Genomic DNA, 23,126 nt, shown 5'->3' with positions numbered 1-23,126 from the left:
TACTCTCTTCTTCTTCTGGTCTGGTACTCTCCTCTTCTTCTGGTCTGGTAATCTCCTCTTCTTCTGGTCTGGTAATCTCTTCTTCTTCTGGTCTGGTAATCTCCTCTTCTTCTGGTCTGGTAATCTCTTCTTCTTCTGGTCTGGTAATCTCTTCTTCTTCTGGTCTGGTAATCTCCTCTTCTTCTGGTCTGGTAATCTCCTCTTCTTCTGGTCTGGTAATCTCCTCTTCTTCTGGTCTGGTACTCTCCTCTTCTTCTGGTCTGGTAATCTCTTCTTCTTCTGGTCTGGTAATCTCCTCTTCTTCTGGTCTGGTAATCTCTTCTTCTTCTGGTCTGGTAATCTCTTCTTCTTCTGGTCTGGTAATCTCCTCTTCTTCTGGTCTGGTACTCTCCTCTTCTTCTGGTCTGGTAATCTCTTCTTCTTCTGGTCTGGTAATCTCCTCTTCTTCTGGTCTGGTAATCTCCTCTTCTTCTGGTCTGGTAATCTCCTCTTCTTCTGGTCTGGTAATCTCTTCTTCTTCTGGTCTGGTAATCTCCTCTTCTTCTGGTCTGGTAATCTCTTCTTCTTCTGGTCTGGTAATCTCTTCTTCTTCTGGTCTGGTAATCTCCTCTTCTTCTGGTCTGGTACTCTCCTCTTCTTCTGGTCTGGTAATCTCTTCTTCTTCTGGTCTGGTAATCTCCTCTTCTTCTGGTCTGGTAATCTCCTCTTCTTCTGGTCTGGTATTCCAATAAAGATGAATCAGCTCCAGAAGATGAAGCACCACGGTGCAGGCTCCCCTCTTGCTCTCCCCTTTCACCTCCTGCCTGGCTCCAGAGGTTTGGATGTTAAGGGTCCTGTCTGCCTCCTCCTGCCCCCCTGCGGGCTCTCTCAGTTGGGTTGAGAGAGGAGCTACTGTCCCTCCTGGCTGGTCCTGGAGCCTTCTAAGGCACTGTAGTAAAGAGAGGTGTTCCTATCCCCTTGTCCCTTCCTCTGTTTATCCACCGCCACCAATTCCAAAGCCCCCCTCAACTTGGCAGTGGCTCGTACACACACACACACACACACACACACACACACACACACACTCACACACACACAAACAGAAGTACACACGCACGTACACACACAGTGAGTAGTTCAAATGCCAAAGAGCCATGGGGTATGGGCTTTCTGCACTGTCATAGAGACTATCAAGGACACACACATTTAGAAGCTTCTGAAAATGTCAACCCTTTTAAAAAAAAGGAAAAAGCAGCCTGCATTCCGGACAGGGGCCATAGAGTTTGATAGAGCACACACAGTGTGTTAGAGTAGCCTGGAAGGAGGAGGTGTGTCTCAGACAGGAGAGCACGGGCCATAGAGTTTGATAGAGCACATACTTAGAAGGCTTCAAAGAGCAAAGATGAACCTCAGCTGATAACACTCTGTCAGGTCAACTCAGTCATGATCATGTGACAAACCATGCCCTTTCATTGGCCAGCAGTTCAATATCAGGTTTCAAATACCTGGTCATTTCTGTACCAAGAAATGGGGTGCAACCAAATATATCTCTGGAATTTCCAGGGACTGACCTGGTTGGTCCCCATTGACATAAACTCAGTGGGCAGAACTATTGTGGACAGTCTTGGGTTCAAATACTATTTCAAATCTGCCAAATACTTTGGGGCCGGTTCGCAGACACATATTAAGCCTAGACCTGGACTAAAAAGCATTCTCCATAGAGATTGAACAGGACAATGTGTAATCTGTGTCTGGGAAACTGGCCCCAAGCATTAAGAACAGGACTAGGACTAATCTGTGTCTGGGAAACTGGCCCCAAGCGTTAAGAACAGGACTAGGACTAATCTGTGTCTGGGAAACTGGCCCCAAGCATTAAGAACAGGACTAGGACTAATCTGTGTCTGGGAAACTGGGCCCAAGAGTTAAGAACAAGGACTAGGATTAATCTGTGTCTGGGAAAATGGGCCCAAGAGTTAAGAACAAGGACTAGGACTAATCTGTGTCTGGGAAACTGGCCGCAAGTGTTTAGAACAAGGACTAGGATTAATCTGTGTCTGGGAAAATGGGCCCAAGAGTTAAGAACAAGGACTAGGACTAATCTGTGTCTGGGAAACTGGCCCCAAGTGTTTAGAACAAGGACTAGGATTAATCTGTGTCTGGGAAACTGGACCCAAGAGTTAAGAACAGGACTAGGACTAATCTGTGTCTGGGAAACTGGCCCCAACGTTTGCTTTAGCCTGCCTGGAGGGCATGCCAATTGGGCAGGGTTGGCAGTTTTCAAACTATTCAATTCTATTGGTTCCACTGAGCCAGGTAAGAAAATATCAGAACCACAATAACACCCTACGGAACCAATAGAACCACAATAACACCCTATGGAACCAATAAAACCACAATAACACCCTACAGAACCAATATAACCACAATAACACCCTATGGAACCAATAGAACCACAATACCACCATACGGAACCAATAGAACCAGAAAAACACCCTATGGAACCAATAGAACCACAATAACACCCTACCGAACCAATAGAACCACAATAACAACTTATGGAACCAATAGAACCACAATAACACCCTACGGAACCAATAGAACCACAATAACACCCTATTGAACCAATAGAACCACAATAAAACCTTATGGAACAAATATAACCACAATAACACCTTATGGAACCAATAGAAGCACAATAACACCCAGCAGAGCCAATAGAACCACAATAACACCCTACGGAACCATTAGAACCACAATAACACCCTACGGAACCACTAGAACCACAATAACACACAATGGAACCAATAGAACTACAATAACACCCTACAGAACCACATTAACACCCAATGGAACCAATAGAACCACAATAACACCCTATGGAACCATTACAACTACAATAACACCCTACGGTACCAATAGAACTACAAAAACACCCTATGGAACCAATAAAACCACCATAACACCCTATGGAACCAATAGAACCACAATAACACCCTACGGAACCAATAGAACCAGAATAACACCATATGGAACCAATTTAACCACAATAACACCCTACGGAACCAGTAGAACCACAATAACACCATACGGAACCAATAGAACCACAATAACACCCTACAGAACCAATAGAACCACAATAACACCCTACGGAACCAATAGAACCACAATAACACCCTATGGAACCAATAGAACCACAATAACACCCTATGGAACCAGTAGAACCACAATATCCCCCTATGGAACCAACAGAACCACAATAACACCCTATGGAACCAATAGAACCACAATAACACCCTATGGAACCAATATAACCACAATATCACCCTATGGAAGCAATAGAACTACAATAACACCCTACGGAATCAATAGAACCACAATAACACCCTTTGGAACCAATAGAACCACAATTACACCCTACGGAACCAATAGAACCACAATAACACCCTATGGAACCAATAGAACCACAATAACACCATATGGAACCAATAGAACCACAATAGGTCTATAGGTGACCGGAGGAAGCATTTATTCCAGCTAAGACAGTCCTTCTCAAATAGTGGGGCGCGCCCCCCTGGGGGGGCTCGGAGCGATGCCAGGGGGGGCGCGTGACCCCGGGGAACACGCTTTTTTTTGCCCCGTAGTAGTTATTTTTTTAATCGAACAAGATCACACAGCACAGAGCAGGAGATATGAAGTGCAGATAACAAACCCTTAAGAGACAACATGGAAAAATATTTAACAGGGATGAAAAGAAAGGCGGAGAGAGACGGAGATAATGAGACAAACGTAAGTCTCCCGAAAGCTAAGACGAGGAAATATGACGAAGCGAATGTAGCGCTTGGCTTCACTGTGACTACGGTGGGAGACGAGGAAAGACCGGTATGTTTACTGTGTCTAAAAATGTTAGCAGCGGACAGCATGAAGCCAAATAAATTAAGGCGTCACTTAAAGACATTACACCCCAATCACGCTGATAAGCCGCTTGAGTTTTTTCATCGAAAACGTGCCGAATATTGTCAACAATCGTCCCGCTTTGTGAATGCTACTTCAGTAAACCAGCGAGCACTGTTAGCATCATATAAGGTGGCGTACCAAATTGCTCAGTGCAAAAAACCCCACTCCATAGCAGAGGAGCTGATACTGCCTGCAGCATTAGACATGGTCTCTCATGCTGGATGACGCAAGTGCTGCAAAAATAATAATACAATGTTATGCAGAGGTGTACTTATAACAATTTTATAGACAAATGATACTATTTACAGTCGCGGCGGAGAGTTGGGGGGGCGCGAAATGTTTACTTCTTCCTAGGGGGGGCGTAACAGAAAATAATTGAGAAGCACTGAGCTAAGACAACCTCTCTGACACACACAGTGACCTCTCTGACACACACAGTGACCTCTCTGACACACATAGAGAACTCTCTAATACACACAGTGACCTCTCTGACACACATAGAGAACTCTCTAATACACACAGAGACCTCTCTAATACACACAGAGACCTCTCTAACACACACAGAGACCTCTCTAATACACACAGAGACCTCTCTAATACACACAGAGACCTCTCTAACACACACAGAGACATCTCTAATACACACAGAGACCTCTCTAATACACACAGAGACCTCTCTAATACACAGAAACCTCTCTAATACACACAGAGACCTCTCTAATACACAGAGAGACCTCTCTAATACACACAGAGACCTCTCTAATACACACAGAGACCTCTCTAATACACACAGAGACCTCTCTAATACACACAGAGACCTCTCTAACACACAGAGACCTCTCTAATACACACAGAGACCTCTCTAACACACACAGAGACCTCTCTAACACACAGTGACCTCTCTAATACACACAGAGACCACTCTAATAAACACAGAGACCTCTCTAATACACAAAGAGACCTCTCTGATACACACAGAGACCTCTCTAATACACACAGAGACCTCTCTAATACACACAGAGACCTCTCTAATACACACAGAGACCTCTCTGATACACACAGAGACCTCTCTAATACACACAGAGACCTCTCTAATACACACAGAGACCTCTCTAATACACACAGAGACCTCTCTAATACACACAGGACTTAATCCTCTTTTCCGGGTGAACTGTGAGAGAGGGACAAACAGATCCCTGTATCCATCTCACCACCTGGCTTATTAATTTAGCTAATGCACTAGCCTACAACACACACACACACACACACACACACACACACGCACGCACGCACGCACGCACACACACACACACACACACACACACACACACACACACACACACACACACACACACCACACACACACACACACACACACACACACACACACACACACACACACACACAGGTGATCTCTGATCCTTTGACCGAGCATGGCAGGCTAGCTTGCTGGTGTGCGTGTGGTGACCAAGCAGCACGATATGTCCACCTACTACCGGCAGGCAGAGAGATTACGGTAACAACCCTTCTTGGGTCCAGGTAGAACCCCTCTTTGCTTAATAATTAATAAAACACAGTAAGAGGGGAAGAGGGGAAGAGGGGAGGAGGGGAGGAGGGGAGGTGGGGAAGAGGTGAGGAGGGGAGGAGGGGAAGAGGGGAAGAGGGGAGGAGGGGAAGAGGGAGGAGGGGAGGAGGGGAGGAGGGGAAGAGGGGAGGAGGGGAGGAGGGGAAGAGGGGAGGAGGGGAGGAGGGGAGGAGGGAAGAGGGGAAGAGGGGAGGAGGGGAAGAGGGGAGGAGGGGAGGAGGAGAAGAGGGGAAGAGGGGAGGAGGGGAGGAGGGGAAGAGGGGAAGAGGGGAGGAGGGGAGGAGGGGAGGAGGGGAAGATGGGAGGAGGGGAGGAGGGGAGGAGGAGAAGAGGGGAAGAGGGGAGGAGGGGAGGAGGGGAAGAGGGGAAGAGGGGAGGAGGGGAAGAGGGGAGGAGGGGAGGAGGGGAAGAGGGGAAGAGGGGAGGAGGGGAGGAGGGGAAGAGGGGAGGAGGGGAAGAGGGGAAGAGGGGAGGAGGGGAGGAGGGGAGGAGGGGAAGAGGGGAGGAGGGGAAGAGGGGAGGAGGGGAAGAGGGGAAGAGGGGAAGAGGGGAAGAGGGGAAGAGGGGAGGAGGGGAGGAGGGGAGGAGGGGAAGAGGGGAGGAGGGGAGGAGGGGAAAATAAAAATCTGTGGATTAAAGAGCAATATTACTCTCCCAGGATTACCAAGAGGGAGGATTACCACAGAGAGGAGAGATGGGCCTTTTATTAAGGGGATGGGAGACAGGAGGGAGACATACACACACACACACACACAGAGAGAGAGAGACAGGGGAACACACACACACAGAGACAGGGGAACACACACACACACACAGACAGGGGAACACACACAGACAGGGGAACACACACTCACACACACACACACACACAGAGACAGGGGAACACACACACACACACACACACAGAGACAGGGGAACACACACACACACACACAGAGACAGGGGAACACACACACACACACACACAGAGACAGGGGAACACACACACACACAGGCTCAAGGGCACACAGAGACACACAAAGCCTGTCATTGCCTGAATAGGGATAATAATGAGATGAATCACTGACCATTAGACAAAACCTTTAGTTTGGATAAAAGATGAGTACAGTAAAAAAATAATTCATCACCATGGAGATTACATCATGATGATTCATCACCATGGAGATTACATCATGATGATTCATCACTATGGAGATTACATCATGATCATTCATCACTATGGAGATTACATCATGATCATTCATCACCATGGAGATTACATCATGATCATTCATCACCATGGAGATTACATCATGATCATTCATCACCATGGAGATTACATCATGATCATTCATCACTATGGAGATTACATCATGATCATTCATCACCATGGAGATTACATCATGATCATTCATCACCATGGAGATTACATCATGATCATTCATCACCATGGAGATTACATCACGATCATTCATCACTATGGATTACATCATGATCATTCATCACCATGGAGATTACATCATGATCATTCATCACCATGGAGATTAAATCATGATCATTCATCACTATGGAGATTACATCATGATCATTCCTCACCATGGAGATTACATCATGATCATTCATCACCATGGAGATTACATCATGATCATTCATCACCATGGAGATTACATCATGATGATTCATCACTATGGAGATTACATCATGATCATTCATCACTATGGAGATTACATCATGATCATTCATCACCATGGAGATTACATCATGATGATTCATCACCATGGAGATTACATCATGATCATTCATCACCATGGAGATTACATCATGATCATTCATCACTATGGAGATTACATCATGATCATTCATCACCATGGAGATTACATCATGATCATTCATCACCATGGAGATTACATCATGATCATTCATCACTATGGAGATTACATCATGATCATTCATCACTATGGAGATTACATCATGATCATTCATCACCATGGAGATTACATCATGATCATTCATCACTATGGAGATTACATCATGATCATTCATCACTATGGAGATTACATCATGATCATTCATCACTATGGAGATTACATCATGATCATTCATCAGCATGGAGATTACATCATGATCATTCATCACCATGGAGATTACATCACGATCATTCATCAATTTGGATTACATCACGATCATTCATCACCATGGAGATTACATCATGATCATTCATCACCATGGAGATAACATCATGATCATTCATCACCATGGAGATAACATCATGATCATTCATCACTATTGAGATTACATCATGATCATTCATCACCATGGAGATTACATCATGATCATTCATCACCATGGAGATTACATCATGATCATTCATCACTATGGAGATTACATCATGATCATTCATCACCATGGAGATTACATCATGATCATTCATCACTATGGAGATTACATCATGATCATTCATCACTATGGAGATTACATCATGATCATTCATCACTATGGAGATTACATCATGATCATTCATCACCATGGAGATTACATCATGATCATTCATCACTATGGAGATTACATCATGATCATTCATCACTATGGAGATTACATCATGATCATTCATCACCATGGAGATTACATCATGATCATTCATCACCATGGACATTACATCATGATCATTCATCACTATGGAGATTACATCATGATCATTCATCACTATGGAGATTACATCATTCATCCCTATGGAGATTACATCATGATCATTCATCACCATGGAGATTACATCATGATCATTCATCACTATGGAGATTACATCATGATCATTCATCACTATGGAGATTACATCATGATCATTCATCACTATGGAGATTACATCATGATCATTCATCACCATGGAGATTACATCATGATCATTCATCACTATGGAGATTACATCATGATCATTCATCACTATGGCGATTACATCATGATCATTCATCACCATGGAGATTACATCATGATCATTCATCACCATGGAGATTACATCATGATCATTCATCACTATGGAGATTACATCATGATCATTCATCACTATGGAGATTACATCATGATCATTCATCACTATGGAGATTACATCATGATCATTCATCACCATGGAGATTACATCATGATCATTCATTACATTCTGGAGGGTCAGTCTGGTTAGTACTGTATGTCTGGAGGGTCAGTCTGGAGGGTCAGTCTGGAGGGTCAGTCTGGTTAGTACTGTATGTCTGGAGGGTCAGTCTGGAGGGTCAGTCTGGTTAGTACTGTATGTCTGGAGGGTCAGTCTGGTTAGTACTGTATGTCTGGAGGGTCAGTCTGGTTAGTACTGTATGTCTGGAGGGTCAGTCTGGTTAGTACTGGAGGCCTGGAGGGTCAGTCTGGTTAGTACTGTATGTCTGGAGGGTCAGTCTGGTTAGTACTGTATGTCTGGAGGGTCAGTCTGGTTAGTACTGTATGTCTGGAGGGTCAGTCTGGAGGGTCAGTCTGGTTAGTACTGGAGGCCTGGAGGGTCAGTCTGGTTAGTACTGGAGGTCTGGAGGGTCAGTCTGTTAGTACTGTATGTCTGGAGGGTCAGTCTGGTTAGTACTGGAGGCCTGGAGGGTCAGTCTGGTTAGTACTGTATGTCTGGAGGGTCAGTCTGGTTAGTACTGGAGGCCTGGAGGGTCAGTCTGGTTAGTACTGTATGTCTGGAGGGTCAGTCTGGTTAGTACTGGAGGTCTGGAGGGTCAGTCTGGTTAGTACTGTATGTCTGGAGGGTCAGTCTGGTTAGTACTGGAGGCCTGGAGGGTCAGTCTGGTTAGTACTTTATGTCTGGAGGGTCAGTCTGGTTAGTACTGTATGTCTGGAGGGTCAGTCTGGTTAGTACTGTATGTCTGGAGGGTCAGTCTGGTTAGTACTGGAGGTCTGGAGGGTCAGTCTGGTTAGTACTGTATGTCAGGAGGGTCAGTCTGGTTAGTACTGTATGTCTGGAGGGTCAGTCTGGTTAGTACTGTATGTCTGGAGGGTCAGTCTGGTTAGTACTGTATGTCTGGAGGGTCAGTCTGGTTAGTACTGCATGTCTGGAGGGTCAGTCTGGTTAGTACTGTATGTCTGGAGGGTCAGTCTGGTTAGTACTGTATGTCTGGAGGGTCAGTCTGGTTAGTACTGCATGTCTGGAGGGTCAGTCTGGTTAGTACTGTATGTCTGGAGGGTCAGTCTGGTTAGTACTGTATGTCTGGAGGGTCAGTCTGGTTAGTACTGTATGTCTAGAGGGTCAGTCTGGTTAGTACTGTATGTCTGGAGGGTCAGTCTGGAGGGTCAGTCTGGTTAGTACTGTATGTATGGAGGGTCAGTCTGGAGGGTCAGTCTGGAGGGTCAGTCTGGAGGGTCAGTCTGGAGCGTTAAGGTTGGCAGGGCAACATGTTGTTTATCCAGGACACAAATACGTCTCATTCAAGGTATGATGAAACATAACCTAACCACCCTGGTCGTACTGCTGGGCAGAGTGAGTGGCTTGGCTGGCATTCTGTCTCTGTCTCTGTCTCTCTCTGTCTCTGTGTCTGTCTCTGTCTCTGTCTCTCTCTGTCTCTGTGTCTGTCTCTGTCTCTCTCTCTCTCTCTCTGTGTCTTTCTGTCTCCCTCTCTCTGTCTCTCACTCTCTGTCTCTCTCTCTCTCTGTCTCTCTCTGTCTGTTTCTTTCTCTCTCTCTGTCTCTCTCTGTCTGTCTCTATCTGTCTGTCTCTCTCTGTCTGTCTTTATCTGTCTCTCTCTGTCTCTTTCTCTGTCTCTCTCTGTCTCTCTCTCTGTCTTTCTCTCTCTCTGTCTCTCTCTGTCTGTCTCTTTCTCTCTGTCTCTCTCTGTCTGTCTCTGTCTCTATCTGTCTGTCTCTCTCTGTCTGTCTTTATCTGTCTCTCTCTGTCTCTCTCTCTCTCTGTCTCTCTCTCTCTGTCTCTCTCTCTCTCTGTCTCTCTCTCTCTCTGTCTCTCTCTCTCAAATGGCACCTTGTTTCCTACATAGTGACCTATAGGCTCTGGTCTAAAGTAGGGCACTACATAGGGAATAGGGTGCCATAGGCCCTTGTCAAAAGCAGGGCACTACGTAGGGAATAGGGTGCCATTTGGGACGATGTGTGTAGTAATTGTATCCTGAATCCCATGACCAGGAGCAGCATGGACACTAAATAAAGTCTTGTGGTGTTTGAGATAAACAACATTCACATGGCCTTTAGACTGGACTGCAGCCACACACACACACACACACACACACACACACACACACACACACACACACACACACACACACACACACACACACACACACACACACACACACCTGTTGAGGACTACTCTGTCACTATTATCAATGATAAAAGAGACAGGCGATGAAGGCAAGGAAGATGGTGTTACATGGACTAGAGGTAGTATATATCTATATACCAGTCATTAGACGGTGTTACATGGACCAGAGGTAGTTAATATATATATATATATATATATACCAAAAGAAGTGGTTGGGTGGACCAGAGGTAGTTAATATATATACCAGTCATTAGACGGTGTTACATGGACCAGAGGTAGTTAATATATATACCAGTCATTAGACGGTGTTACATGGACCAGAGGTAGTTAATATATATACCAGTCATTAGACGGTGTTACATGGACCAGAGGTAGTTAATATATATATACACCAGTCATTAGACGGTGTTACATGGACCAGAGGTAGTTAATATATATACCAGTCATTAGACAGTGTTACATGGACCAGAGGTAGTTAATATATATATATACCAGTCATTAGACGGTGTTACATGGACCAGAGGTAGTTAATATATATACCAGTCATTAGACGGTGTTACATGGACCAGAGGTAGTTAATATATATATATACCAGTCATTAGACGGTGTTACATGGACCAGAGGTAGTTAATATATATATACCAGTCATTAGACGGTGTTACATGGACCAGAGGTAGTTAATATATATACCAGTCATTAGACGGTGTTACATGGACCAGAGGTAGTTAATATATATATACCAGTCATTAGACGGTGTTACATGGACCAGAGGTAGTTAATATATATATATACCAGTCATTAGACGGTGTTACATGGACCAGAGGTAGTTAATATATATACCAGTCATTAGACGGTGTTACATAGACCAGAGGTAGTTAATATATATACCAGTCATTAGACGGTGTTACATGGACCAGAGGTAGTTAATATATATACCAGTCATTAGACGGTGTTACATGGACCAGAGGTAGTTAATCTATATACCAGTCATTAGACGGTGTTACATGGACCAGAGGTAGTTCATATATTTTTACCAGTCATTAGACGGTGTTACATGGACCAGAGGTAGTTAATATATATACCAGTCATTCGACGGTGTTACATGGACCAGAGGTAGTTAATATATATATATATATATATATATATATACCAGTCATTAGACGGTGTTACATGGACCAGAGGTAGTGGTTGGGGGGACCAACTTTGTGGTTTTGTCTGAATCCCCTTTAACGGTATTTACTGCAGGTCACCTGACGCCAAACGAACGAACACTGACAGGGACGGGAGGGTGTGTGTCTGTTGGGGGGGGGGGGGTCTGAGTGTGAGCAAGCGTATGTGGTGTGTGTGTGTGTGTTGGAGGAGATACAAGTGTGTGTGGTGTGTATGTGTATGTTTATGTTATGTGTCATTGGATCAGTTTGCCTTCCTCAAATCCTAATCTTAACCATTACAGGAGGAAACCCCAAAAAACAGACCTCAGATCAGTGACGAGGGAAACCAGATAATAGTCTGTGAATACATACGATAATGGATAAAGTTGGCTGTTGGACCGGACACTACCCTTAGCTTCAGCCAATAGGGGGTCACTTTCCTTAGCTTCAGCCAATAGGGGGTCACTTTCCTTAGCTTCAGCCAATAGGGGGTCACTTTCCTTAGCTTCAGCCAATAGGGGGTCAAATTGGTCACTTCAACCGGCTCTATAGTGGCTACAGTAGGCTGTTGGACCGGACGCTACCCTTAGCTTCAGCCAATAGGGGGTCACTTTCCTTAGCTTCAGCCAATAGGGGGTCAGAGTATAAATATTAGCTGTTAAGCTGTCAGGGAGTCACAAAAGGCCAACTACAAGGAGCATGCAGACACACACACACACACACACACACACACACACACACACACACACACACACACACACACACACACACACACACACACACACACACACCCTTTAAAGCCCCTATGCTCCTTCATGACATCTTGTGACTACTATACATCACTACAGAGACAGGTTGGAGGGACAGATGGACAGGGGGTAGGAGGTGTTGTTTAAACCCTCTCCCCTTCTCTCCTCTACCCTCCTCTCCTCTACCCTCTCCTCTCCTCCCCTCTCCCCTCCTCCCCTCTCTCCTCCCCTCTCCCCCCCCTCTCCTTTCCTCCCCCCTCTCCTCTCCTCCCCCGGTCCTCACCCAAAATACCACTAAGGAGAGGGGAGGAGGGGGAGGAGGGGGGTGAGAACAGTTGTGGGGAGACTCAGACCCAAATAAAGCAACTGAGAGAGAAGGGAGAGGTGGGAGGTTTGGGGGCATTCTAATGATGTCACAGTGACCCATCAGAACTTAGAGCTGGATATGTACTAATGATGTCACAGTGACCCATCAGAACTTAGAGCTGGATATGTACTAATGATGTCACAGTGACCCATCAGAACTTAGAGCTGGATATGTACTAATGATGTCACAGTGACCCAGCAGAACTTAGAGCTGGATATGTACTAATGATGTCACAGTGACCCAGCAGAACTTAGAGCTGGATATGTACTAATGATGTCACAGTGACCCAGCAGAACTTAGAGCTGGATATGTACTAATGATGTCACAGTGACCCAGCAGAACTTAGAGCTGGATATGTACTAATGATGTCACAGTGACCCATCAGAACTGAGAGCTGGATATGTACTAATGATGTCACAGTGACCCATCAGAACTGAGAGCTGGATATGTCCTAATGATGTCACAGTGACCCAGCAGAACTTAGAGCTGGATATGTACTAATGATGTCACAGTGACCCATCAGAACTTAGAGCTGGATATGTCCTAATGATGTCACAGTGACCCAGCAGAACTTAGAGCTGGATATGTACTAATGATGTCATAGTGACCCATCAGAACTGAGAGCTGGATATGTCCTAATGATGTCACAGTGACCCATCAGAACTTAGAGCTGGATATGTACTAATGATGTCACAGTGACCCATCAGAACTTAGAGCTGGATAATATTAACTAGTTCACTAATGACGTGATGATGTTTCCTAGCTCCTATATAATGATGTTTCCTAGCTCCTATATAATGATGTTTCCTAGTTCCTATATAATGATATAATGATGTTTCCTAGTTCCTATATAATGATGTGATGATGTTTCCTAGCTACTATATAATGATGTGATGTTTCCTAGCTCCTATATAATGATGTGATGATGTTTCCTAGTTCCTTATAATGATGTGATGATGTTTCCTAGCTCCTATATAATGATGTGATGATGTTTCCTAGCTCCTATATAATGATGTTTCCTAGCTCCTATATAATGATGTTTCCTAGCTCCTATATAATGATGTTTCCTAGTTCCTATATAATGATGTGATGATGTTTCCTAGCTCCTAAATAATGATGTGATGATGTTTCCTAGCTCCTATATAATGATGTTTCCTAGTTCCTATATAATGATGTTTCCTAGCTCCTATATAATGATGTGATGATGTTTCCTAGCTCCTATATAATGATGTTTCCTAGTTCCTATATAATGATGTTTCCTAGTTCCTATATAATGATGTTTCCTAGTTCCTATATAATGATGTGATGATGTTTCCTAGCTCCTATATAATGATGTTTCCTAGTTCCTATATAATGATGTTTCCTAGTTCCTATATAATGATGTTTCCTAGCTCCTATATAATGATGTTTCCTAGCTCCTATATAATGATGTTTCCTAGCTCCTATATAATGATGTTTCCTAGCTCCTATATAATGATGTTTCCTAGCTCCTATATAATGATGTTTCCTAGCTCATATATAATATGTTTCCTAGTTCCTATATAATGATGTGATGATGTTTCCTAGTTCCTATATAATGATGTGATGTTTCCTAGCTCCTATATAATGATGTTTCCTAGTTCCTATATAATGATGTTTCCTAGTTCCTATATAATGATGTGATGATGTTTCCTAGCTCCTATATAATGATGTGATGTTTCCTAGCTCCTATATAATGATGTTTCCTAGTTCCTATATAATGATGTTTCCTAGTTCCTATATAATGATGTGATGATGTTTCCTAGTTCCTATATAATAATGTTTCCTAGCTCCTATATAATGATGTTTCCTAGTTCCTATATAATGATGTTTCCTAGTTCCTATATAATGATGTGATGTTTCCTAGTTCCTATATAATGATGTGATGTTTCCTAGCTCCTATATAATGATGTGATGATGTTTCCTAGCTCCTATATAATGATGTTTCCTAGTTCCTATATAATGATGTTTCCTAGCTCCTATATAATGATGTTTCCTAGCTCCTATATAATGATGTTTCCTAGCTCCTATATAATGATGTGATGATGTTTCCTAGTTCCTATATAATGATGTTTCCTAGCTCCTATATAATGATGTTTCCTAGTTTCTTATAATGATGTGATGATGTTTCCTAGCTCCTATATAATGATGTTTCCTAGTTCCTATATAATGATGTTTCCTAGCTCCTATATAATGATGTTTCCTAGCTCCTATATAATGATGTTTCCTAGCTCCTATATAATGATGTTTCCTAGCTCCTATATAATGATGTGATGATGTTTCCTAGTTCCTATATAATGATGTTTCCTAGCTCCTATATAATGATGTTTCCTAGCTCCTATATAATGATGTTTCCTAGCTCCTATATAATGATGTGATGATATTTCCTAGTTCCTATATAATGATGTTTCCTAGCTCCTATATAATGATGTTTCCTAGCTCCTATATAATGATGTTTCCTAGCTCCTATATAATGATGTTTCCTAGCTCCTATATAATGATGTTTCCTAGTTCCTATATAATGATGTTTCCTAGTTCCTATATAATGATGTGATGATGTTTCCTAGTTCCTATATAATAATGTTTCCTAGCTCCTATATAATGACCTAGTCCTATATAATGATGTTCCTAGTCCTATATAATGATGTGATGTTTCCTAGTTCTATATAATGATGTGATGTTTCTAGCTCCTATATAATGATGTGATGATGTTTCCTAGCTCCTATATAATGATGTTTCCTAGTTCCTATAAATGATGTTTCTAGCTCCTATATAATGATGTTCCTAGCTCCTATATAATGATGTTTCCTAGCTCCTATATAATGATGTGATGATGTTTCCTAGTTCCTATATAATGATGTTTCCTAGCTCCTATATAATGATGTTTCCTAGTTTCTTATAATGATGTGATGATGTTTCCTAGCTCCTATATAATGATGTTTCCTAGCTCCTATATAATGATGTTTCCTAGCTCCTATATAATGATGTTTCCTAGCTCCTATATAATGATGTTTCCTAGCTCCTATATAATGATGTTTCCTAGCTCCTATATAATGATGTTTACTAGCTCCTATATAATGATGTTTCCTAGCTCCTATATAATGATGTTTCCTAGCTCCTATATAATGATGTTTCCTAGCTCTTATATAATGATGTTTCCTAGCTCCTATATAATGATGTTTCCTAGCTCCTATATAATGATGTTTCCTAGCTCCTATATAATGATGTTTCCTAGTCCTATATAATGATGTTTCCTAGCTCCTATATAATGATGTTTCCTAGCTCCTATATAATGATGTTTCCTAGCTCCTTACTGGCTATAGATAGGAAGCTATAAAACAGTGTCAGGTCGGGAAGGTTGAGAACTACAGAAACAGTCTGCAGCTGTTTGTCACTAAGCTGAAAGGACCGAGACAGATGACAACATCAGTCCACTACAACACCCAGCAACTAATGCTCCCTACAATGGCAGGATCTCTCTCTCTCTCTGTGTGTGTGTGTGTGTGTGTGTGTGTGTGTGTGTGTGTGTGTGTGTGTGTGTGTGTGTGTGTGTGTGTGTGTGTGTGTGTGTGTGTGTGTGTGTGTGTGTGTCCCTTGCTTGTCCCTGAATGACATCATGTGACCCTCTTCTATTCTTCTGGTCCTGTGAGGAATCAATGATGAAAGTCCCTGTTCCCTATACACTACACTACTACCCTATGGGATGTGGTCTAAACCACCCTGTTCCCTATACACTACACTACTACCCTATGGGCTGTGGTCTAAACCACCCTGTTCCCTATACACTACACTACTACCCTATGGGCTGTGGTCTAAACCACCCTGTTCCCTATACACTACACTACTACCCTATGGGCTGTGGTCTAAACCACCCTGTTCCCTATACACTACACTACTACCCTATGGGCCGTGGTCTAAACCACCCTGTTCCCTATACACTACACTACACTACTACCCTATGGGCCGTGGTCTAAACCACCCTGTTCCCTATACACTACACTACTACCCTATGGCCTGTGGTCTAAACCACCCTGTTCCCTATACACTACACTACTACCCTATGGGCTGTGGTCTAAACCACCCTGTTCCCTATACACTACACTACTACCCTATGGTCTGTGGTCTAAACCACCCTGTTCCCTATACACTACACTACTACCCTATGGGCCGTGGTCTAAACCACCCTGTTCCCTATACACTACACTACTACCCTATTGGTCGTGGTCTAAACCACCCTGTTCCCTATACACTACTACCCTATGGCCTGTGGTCTAAACCACCCTGTTCCCTATACACTACACTACTACCCTATGGGCTGTGGTCTAAACCACCCTGTTCCCTATACACTACACTACTACCCTATGGGCTGTGGTCTAAACCACCCTGTTCCCTATACACTACACTACTACCCTATTGGTCGTGGTCTAAACCACCCTGTTCCCTATACACTACACTACTACCCTATGGGCTGTGGTCTAAACCACCCTGTTCCCTATACACTACACTACTACCCTATGGGCTGTGGTCTAAACCACCCTGTTCCCTATACACTACACTACTACCCTATGGCCTGTGGTCTAAACCACCCTGTTCCCTATACACTACACTACTACCCTATGGGCTGTGGTCTAAACCACCCTGTTCCCTATACACTACACTACTACCCTATGGGCTGTGGTCTAAACACCCTGTTCCCTATACACTACACTACTACCCTATGGGCTGTGGTCTAAACCACCCTGTTCCCTATACACTACACTACTACCCTATGGCCTGTGGTCTAAACCACCCTGTTCCCTATACACTACACTACTACCCTATGGGCTGTGGTCTAACCACCCTGTTCCCTATACACTACACTACTACCCTATGGCCTGTGGTCTAAACCACCCTGTTCCCTATACACTACACTACTACCCTATGGGCTGTGGTCTAAACCACCCTGTTCCCTATACACTACACTACTACCCTATGGCCTGTGGTCTAAACCACCCTGTTCCCTATACACTACACTACTACCCTATGGGCCGTGGTCTAAACCACCCTGTTCCCTATACACTACACTACTACCCTATGGGCTGTGGTCTAAACCACCCTGTTCCCTATACACTACACTACTACCCTATGGGCTGTGGTCTAACCACCCTGTTCCCTATACACTACACTACTACCCTATGGGCTGTGGTCTAAACCACCCTGTTCCCTATACACTACACTACTACCCTATGGGCTGTGGTCTAAACCACCCTGTTCCCTATACACTACACTACTACCCTATGGGCTGTGGTCTAAACCACCCTGTTCCCTATACACTACACTACTACCCTATGGGCTGTGGTCTAAACCACCCTGTTCCCTATACACTACACTACTACCCTATGGGCCGTGGTATAAACCACCCTGTTCCCTATACACTACACTACTACCCTATGGGCTGTGGTATAAACCACCCTGTTCCCTATACACTACACTACTACCCTATGGGCCGTGGTCTAAACCACCCTGTTCCCTATACACTACACTACTACCCTATGGGCCGTGGTCTAAACCACCCTGTTCCCTATACACTACACTACTACCCTATGGGCTGTGGTCTAAACCACCCTGTTCCCTATACACTACACTACTACCCTATGGGCTGTGGTATAAACCACCCTGTTCCCTATACACTACACTACTACCCTATGGGCTGTGGTCTAAACCACCCTGTTCCCTATACACTACACTACTACCCTATGGCCTGTGGTCTAAACCACCCTGTTCCCTTGTTTGTTGGTATTATATAAAACATATTAATAAACCTATGACTTATGACCAAACTTAATAACTCACGAAACAGACGCTTGTGTGTATGTGTGTGTGTGTGTGTGTGTGTGTGTGTGTGTGTGTGTGTGTGTGTGTGTGTGTGTGTGTGTGTGTGTGTGTGTGTGTAGCTGTGTGTGTGTGTGTGTAGCTGTGTGTGTTTAAATTACGACACAGAGGCTTTTAAAAGCCAAATGACATGTGAGCTGAAATATTAAGTCTATTACATAAGACAGGGACTGGACACATAACAACACTACCCTGCCTAACACACACACACACGACACAATTCAACTAACTCAACCTCCCTTCCTAATTGCTCCCCTCTGTATTCTGGGACGTGTCCAGGTCACTACTGTTAACTAGGGTTAATTGTCTTTACACTGAGTGTACAAAACAAAACAACAGCACCCCAATCACTGTCCTGGAGCATTGGGATATTTTCTTTAGACCAGAGGAAAGTGTTCCTTCATTCTGGCCCTCCAACACCACCTGGTCTCCCATCCAGAGATCAACCCTGCTTAGCTTCAGAAGCCAGCCAGCAGTGGGGTCCAGGGCAGTCTCCCATCCAGAGACCAACCCTGCTTAGCTTCAGAAGCCAGCCAGCAGTGGGGTCCAGGGCAGTCTCCCATCCAGAGACCAACCCTGCTTAGCTTCAGAGGCCAGCCAGCAGTGGGGTCCAGGGCGGTCTCCCATCCAGAGACCAACCCTGCTTAGCTTCAGAAGCCAGCCAGCAGTGGGATGCAGGGCAGTCTCCCATCCAGAGACCAACCCTGCTTAGCTTCAGAGGCCAGCCAGCAGTGGGATGCAGAGCGGTCTCCCATCCAGGGACCAACCCTGCTTAGCTTCAGAGGCCAGCCAGCAGTGGGATGCAGAGTGGTCTCCCATCCAGGGACCAACCCTGCTTAGCTTCAGAGGCCAGCCAGCAGTGGGATGCAGGGCGGTCTCCCATCCAGGGACCAACCCTAATTAGCTTCAGAGGCCAGCCAGCAGTGGGATGCAGAGTGGTCTCCCATCCAGAGACCAACCCTGCTTAGCTTCAGAAGCCAGCCAGCAGTGGGATGCAGGGCAGTCTCCCATCCAGGGACCAACCCTGCTTAGCTTCAGAAGCCAGCCAGCAGTGGGATGCAGAGAGGTCTCCCATCCAGAGACCAACCCTGCTTAGCTTCAGAAGCCAGCCAGCAGTGGGATGCAGGGTGGTCTCCCATCCAGGGACCAACCCTGCTTAGCTTCAGAGGCCAGCCAGCAGTGGGGTCCAGGGCAGTCTCCCATCCAGAGACCAACCCTGCTTAGCTTCAGAAGCCAGCCAGCAGTGGGACGCAAGGCAGTCTCCCATCCAGGGACCAACCCTGCTTAGCTTCAGAGGCCAGCCAGCAGTGGGATGCAGAGTGGTCTCCCATCCAGAGACCAACCCTGCTTAGCTTCAGAGGCCAGCCAGCAGTGGGATGCAGAGTGGTACTGCTGCTGACTGAAAAGTTGTGTGTCTAGATGTTCGTTGCCACAGCAACCTCCAGCGTTTCTTACCTGGTTACAGGTACTGATGTCAACTCCGTCTTTCAGGAACTCCAGAACCTTGTCCAGGTTCCCCGCCCTCGCAGCACGCAGGAAACTAGTGTTACTGTCAGACTAGAGAGAGAGAGGGAGAGGGGGAGGAGGGGAGTAGAGAGAGAGAGAGAGACAGTAAGTATTACATAGTATGTAACATCGGTATTTTGTGGCGTTCTGATTGTGTGTGTGTGTGTGTGTGTGTGCGTGCGTGCGTGCGTGCGTGCGTGCGTGCGTGCGTGTGTGTGTGTGTGTGTGTGTGTGTGTGCACCACTGTGTTCCCATCACTCTTATCAATGTCTTTCTCTAAAAGATCTCAATTTAAACAGCAGAAACACTGACTAGTGGAAACAGCTGAATATGTAAACTGTATATATTTATACTACTAACTACATACTATAACTAAACTGTATATATCTATACTACTAACTACATATTATAACTAAACTGTATATATCTATACTACTAACTACATATTATAACTAAACTGTATATATCTATACTACTAACTACATACTATAACTAAACTGTATATATCTATACTACTAACTACATACTATGACTAAACTGTATATATCTATACTACTAACTACATACTATAATTAAACTGTATATATCTATACTACTAACTACATACAATGACTAAACTGTATATATTTATACTACTAACTACATACTATAATTAAACTGTATATATCTATACTATTAACTACATACTATAACTAAACTGTATATATCTATACTACTAACTACATACTATAACTAAACTGTATATATCTATACTACTAACTACATATTATAACTAAACTGTATATCTCTATACTACTAACTACATATTATAACTAAACTGTATATCTCTATACTACTAACTACATACTATAACTAAACTGTATATATCTATACTACTAACTACATATTATAACTAAACTGTATATCTCTATACTACTAACTACATACTATAACTAAACTGTATATATCTATACTACTAACTACATACTATGACTAAACTGTATATATCTATACTACTAACTACATACTATAATTAAACTGTATATATCTATACTACTAACTACATACAATGACTAAACTGTATATATTTATACTACTAACTACATACTATAATTAAACTGTATATATCTATACTATTAACTACATACTATAACTAAACTGTATATATCTATACTACTAACTACATACTATAACTAAACTGTATATATCTATACTACTAACTACATATTATAACTAAACTGTATATCTCTATACTACTAACTACATATTATAACTAAACTGTATATCTCTATACTACTAACTACATACTATAACTAAACTGTATATATCTATACTACTAACTACATATTATAACTAAACTGTATATCTCTATACTACTAACTACATATTATAACTAAACTGTATATATCTATACTACTAACTACATACTATAACTAAACTGTATATCTCTATACTACTAACTACATACTATAACTAAACTGTATATCTCTATACTACTAACTACATACTATAACTAAACTGTATATATCTATACTACTAACTACATACTATAACTAAACTGTATATATCTATACTACTAACTACATACTATAATTAAACTGTATATATACTACTAACTACTTACTATGACTAAACTGTATATATCTATACTACTAACTACATACTATAATTAAACTGTATATATACTACTAACTACATACTATAACTAAACTGTATATATCTTTACTACATACAATGACTAAACTGTATATATCTATACTACTAACTACATACTATAACTAAACTGTATATATCTATACTACTAACTACATACTATAATTAAACTGTATATATACTACTAACTACATACTATAACTAAACTGTATATATCTTTACTACATACAATGACTAAACTGTATATATCTATACTACTAACTACATACTATAACTAAACTGTATATATCTATACTACTAACTACATACTATAACTAAACTGTATATATCTATACTACTAACTACATACTATAATTAAACTGTATATATCTACACTACTAACTACATACTATAATTAAACTGTATATATCTATACTACTAACTACATACTATAATTAAACTGTATATATTTATACTACTAACTACATACTATAACTAAACTGTATATATCTATACTACTAACTACATATTATAACTAAACTGTATATATCTATACTACTAACTACATATTATAACTAAACTGTATATATCTATACTACTAACTACATACTATAACTAAACTGTATATATCTATACTACTAACTACATACTATGACTAAACTGTATATATCTATACTACTAACTACATACTATAATTAAACTGTATATATCTATACTACTAACTACATACAATGACTAAACTGTATATATTTATACTACTAACTACATACTATAATTAAACTGTATATATCTATACTATTAACTACATACTATAACTAAACTGTATATATCTATACTACTAACTACATACTATAACTAAACTGTATATATCTATACTACTAACTACATATTATAACTAAACTGTATATCTCTATACTACTAACTACATATTATAACTAAACTGTATATCTCTATACTACTAACTACATACTATAACTAAACTGTATATATCTATACTACTAACTACATATTATAACTAAACTGTATATCTCTATACTACTAACTACATACTATAACTAAACTGTATATA

General features: G+C 42.3%; 1 protein-coding gene across 1 annotated transcript in view; it reads right to left on the bottom strand.

Annotated features, from left to right (window-relative positions):
• The window catches only part of LOC115187824 (ankyrin-3-like), a gene marked incomplete at its 5' end in the record, with an annotated part of 40,552 nt that extends 20,055 nt beyond the window's left edge, over window positions 1-20,497 (bottom strand). Inside the window, one exon of the mRNA XM_029746867.1 lies at window positions 20,396-20,497. Within this exon, the coding sequence (XP_029602727.1) occupies window positions 20,396-20,497 (102 nt within the window). The remainder of the gene's footprint in view (window positions 1-20,395) is intronic.
• Between the last annotated feature and the right edge of the window lie 2,629 nt (window positions 20,498-23,126).

This window comes from Salmo trutta, unplaced genomic scaffold (genome assembly GCF_901001165.1).
Source record: "Salmo trutta unplaced genomic scaffold, fSalTru1.1, whole genome shotgun sequence".
Classification (NCBI taxonomy): domain Eukaryota; kingdom Metazoa; phylum Chordata; class Actinopteri; order Salmoniformes; family Salmonidae; genus Salmo; species Salmo trutta.
This window is presented reverse-complemented; position numbering and strand designations above follow the sequence as displayed.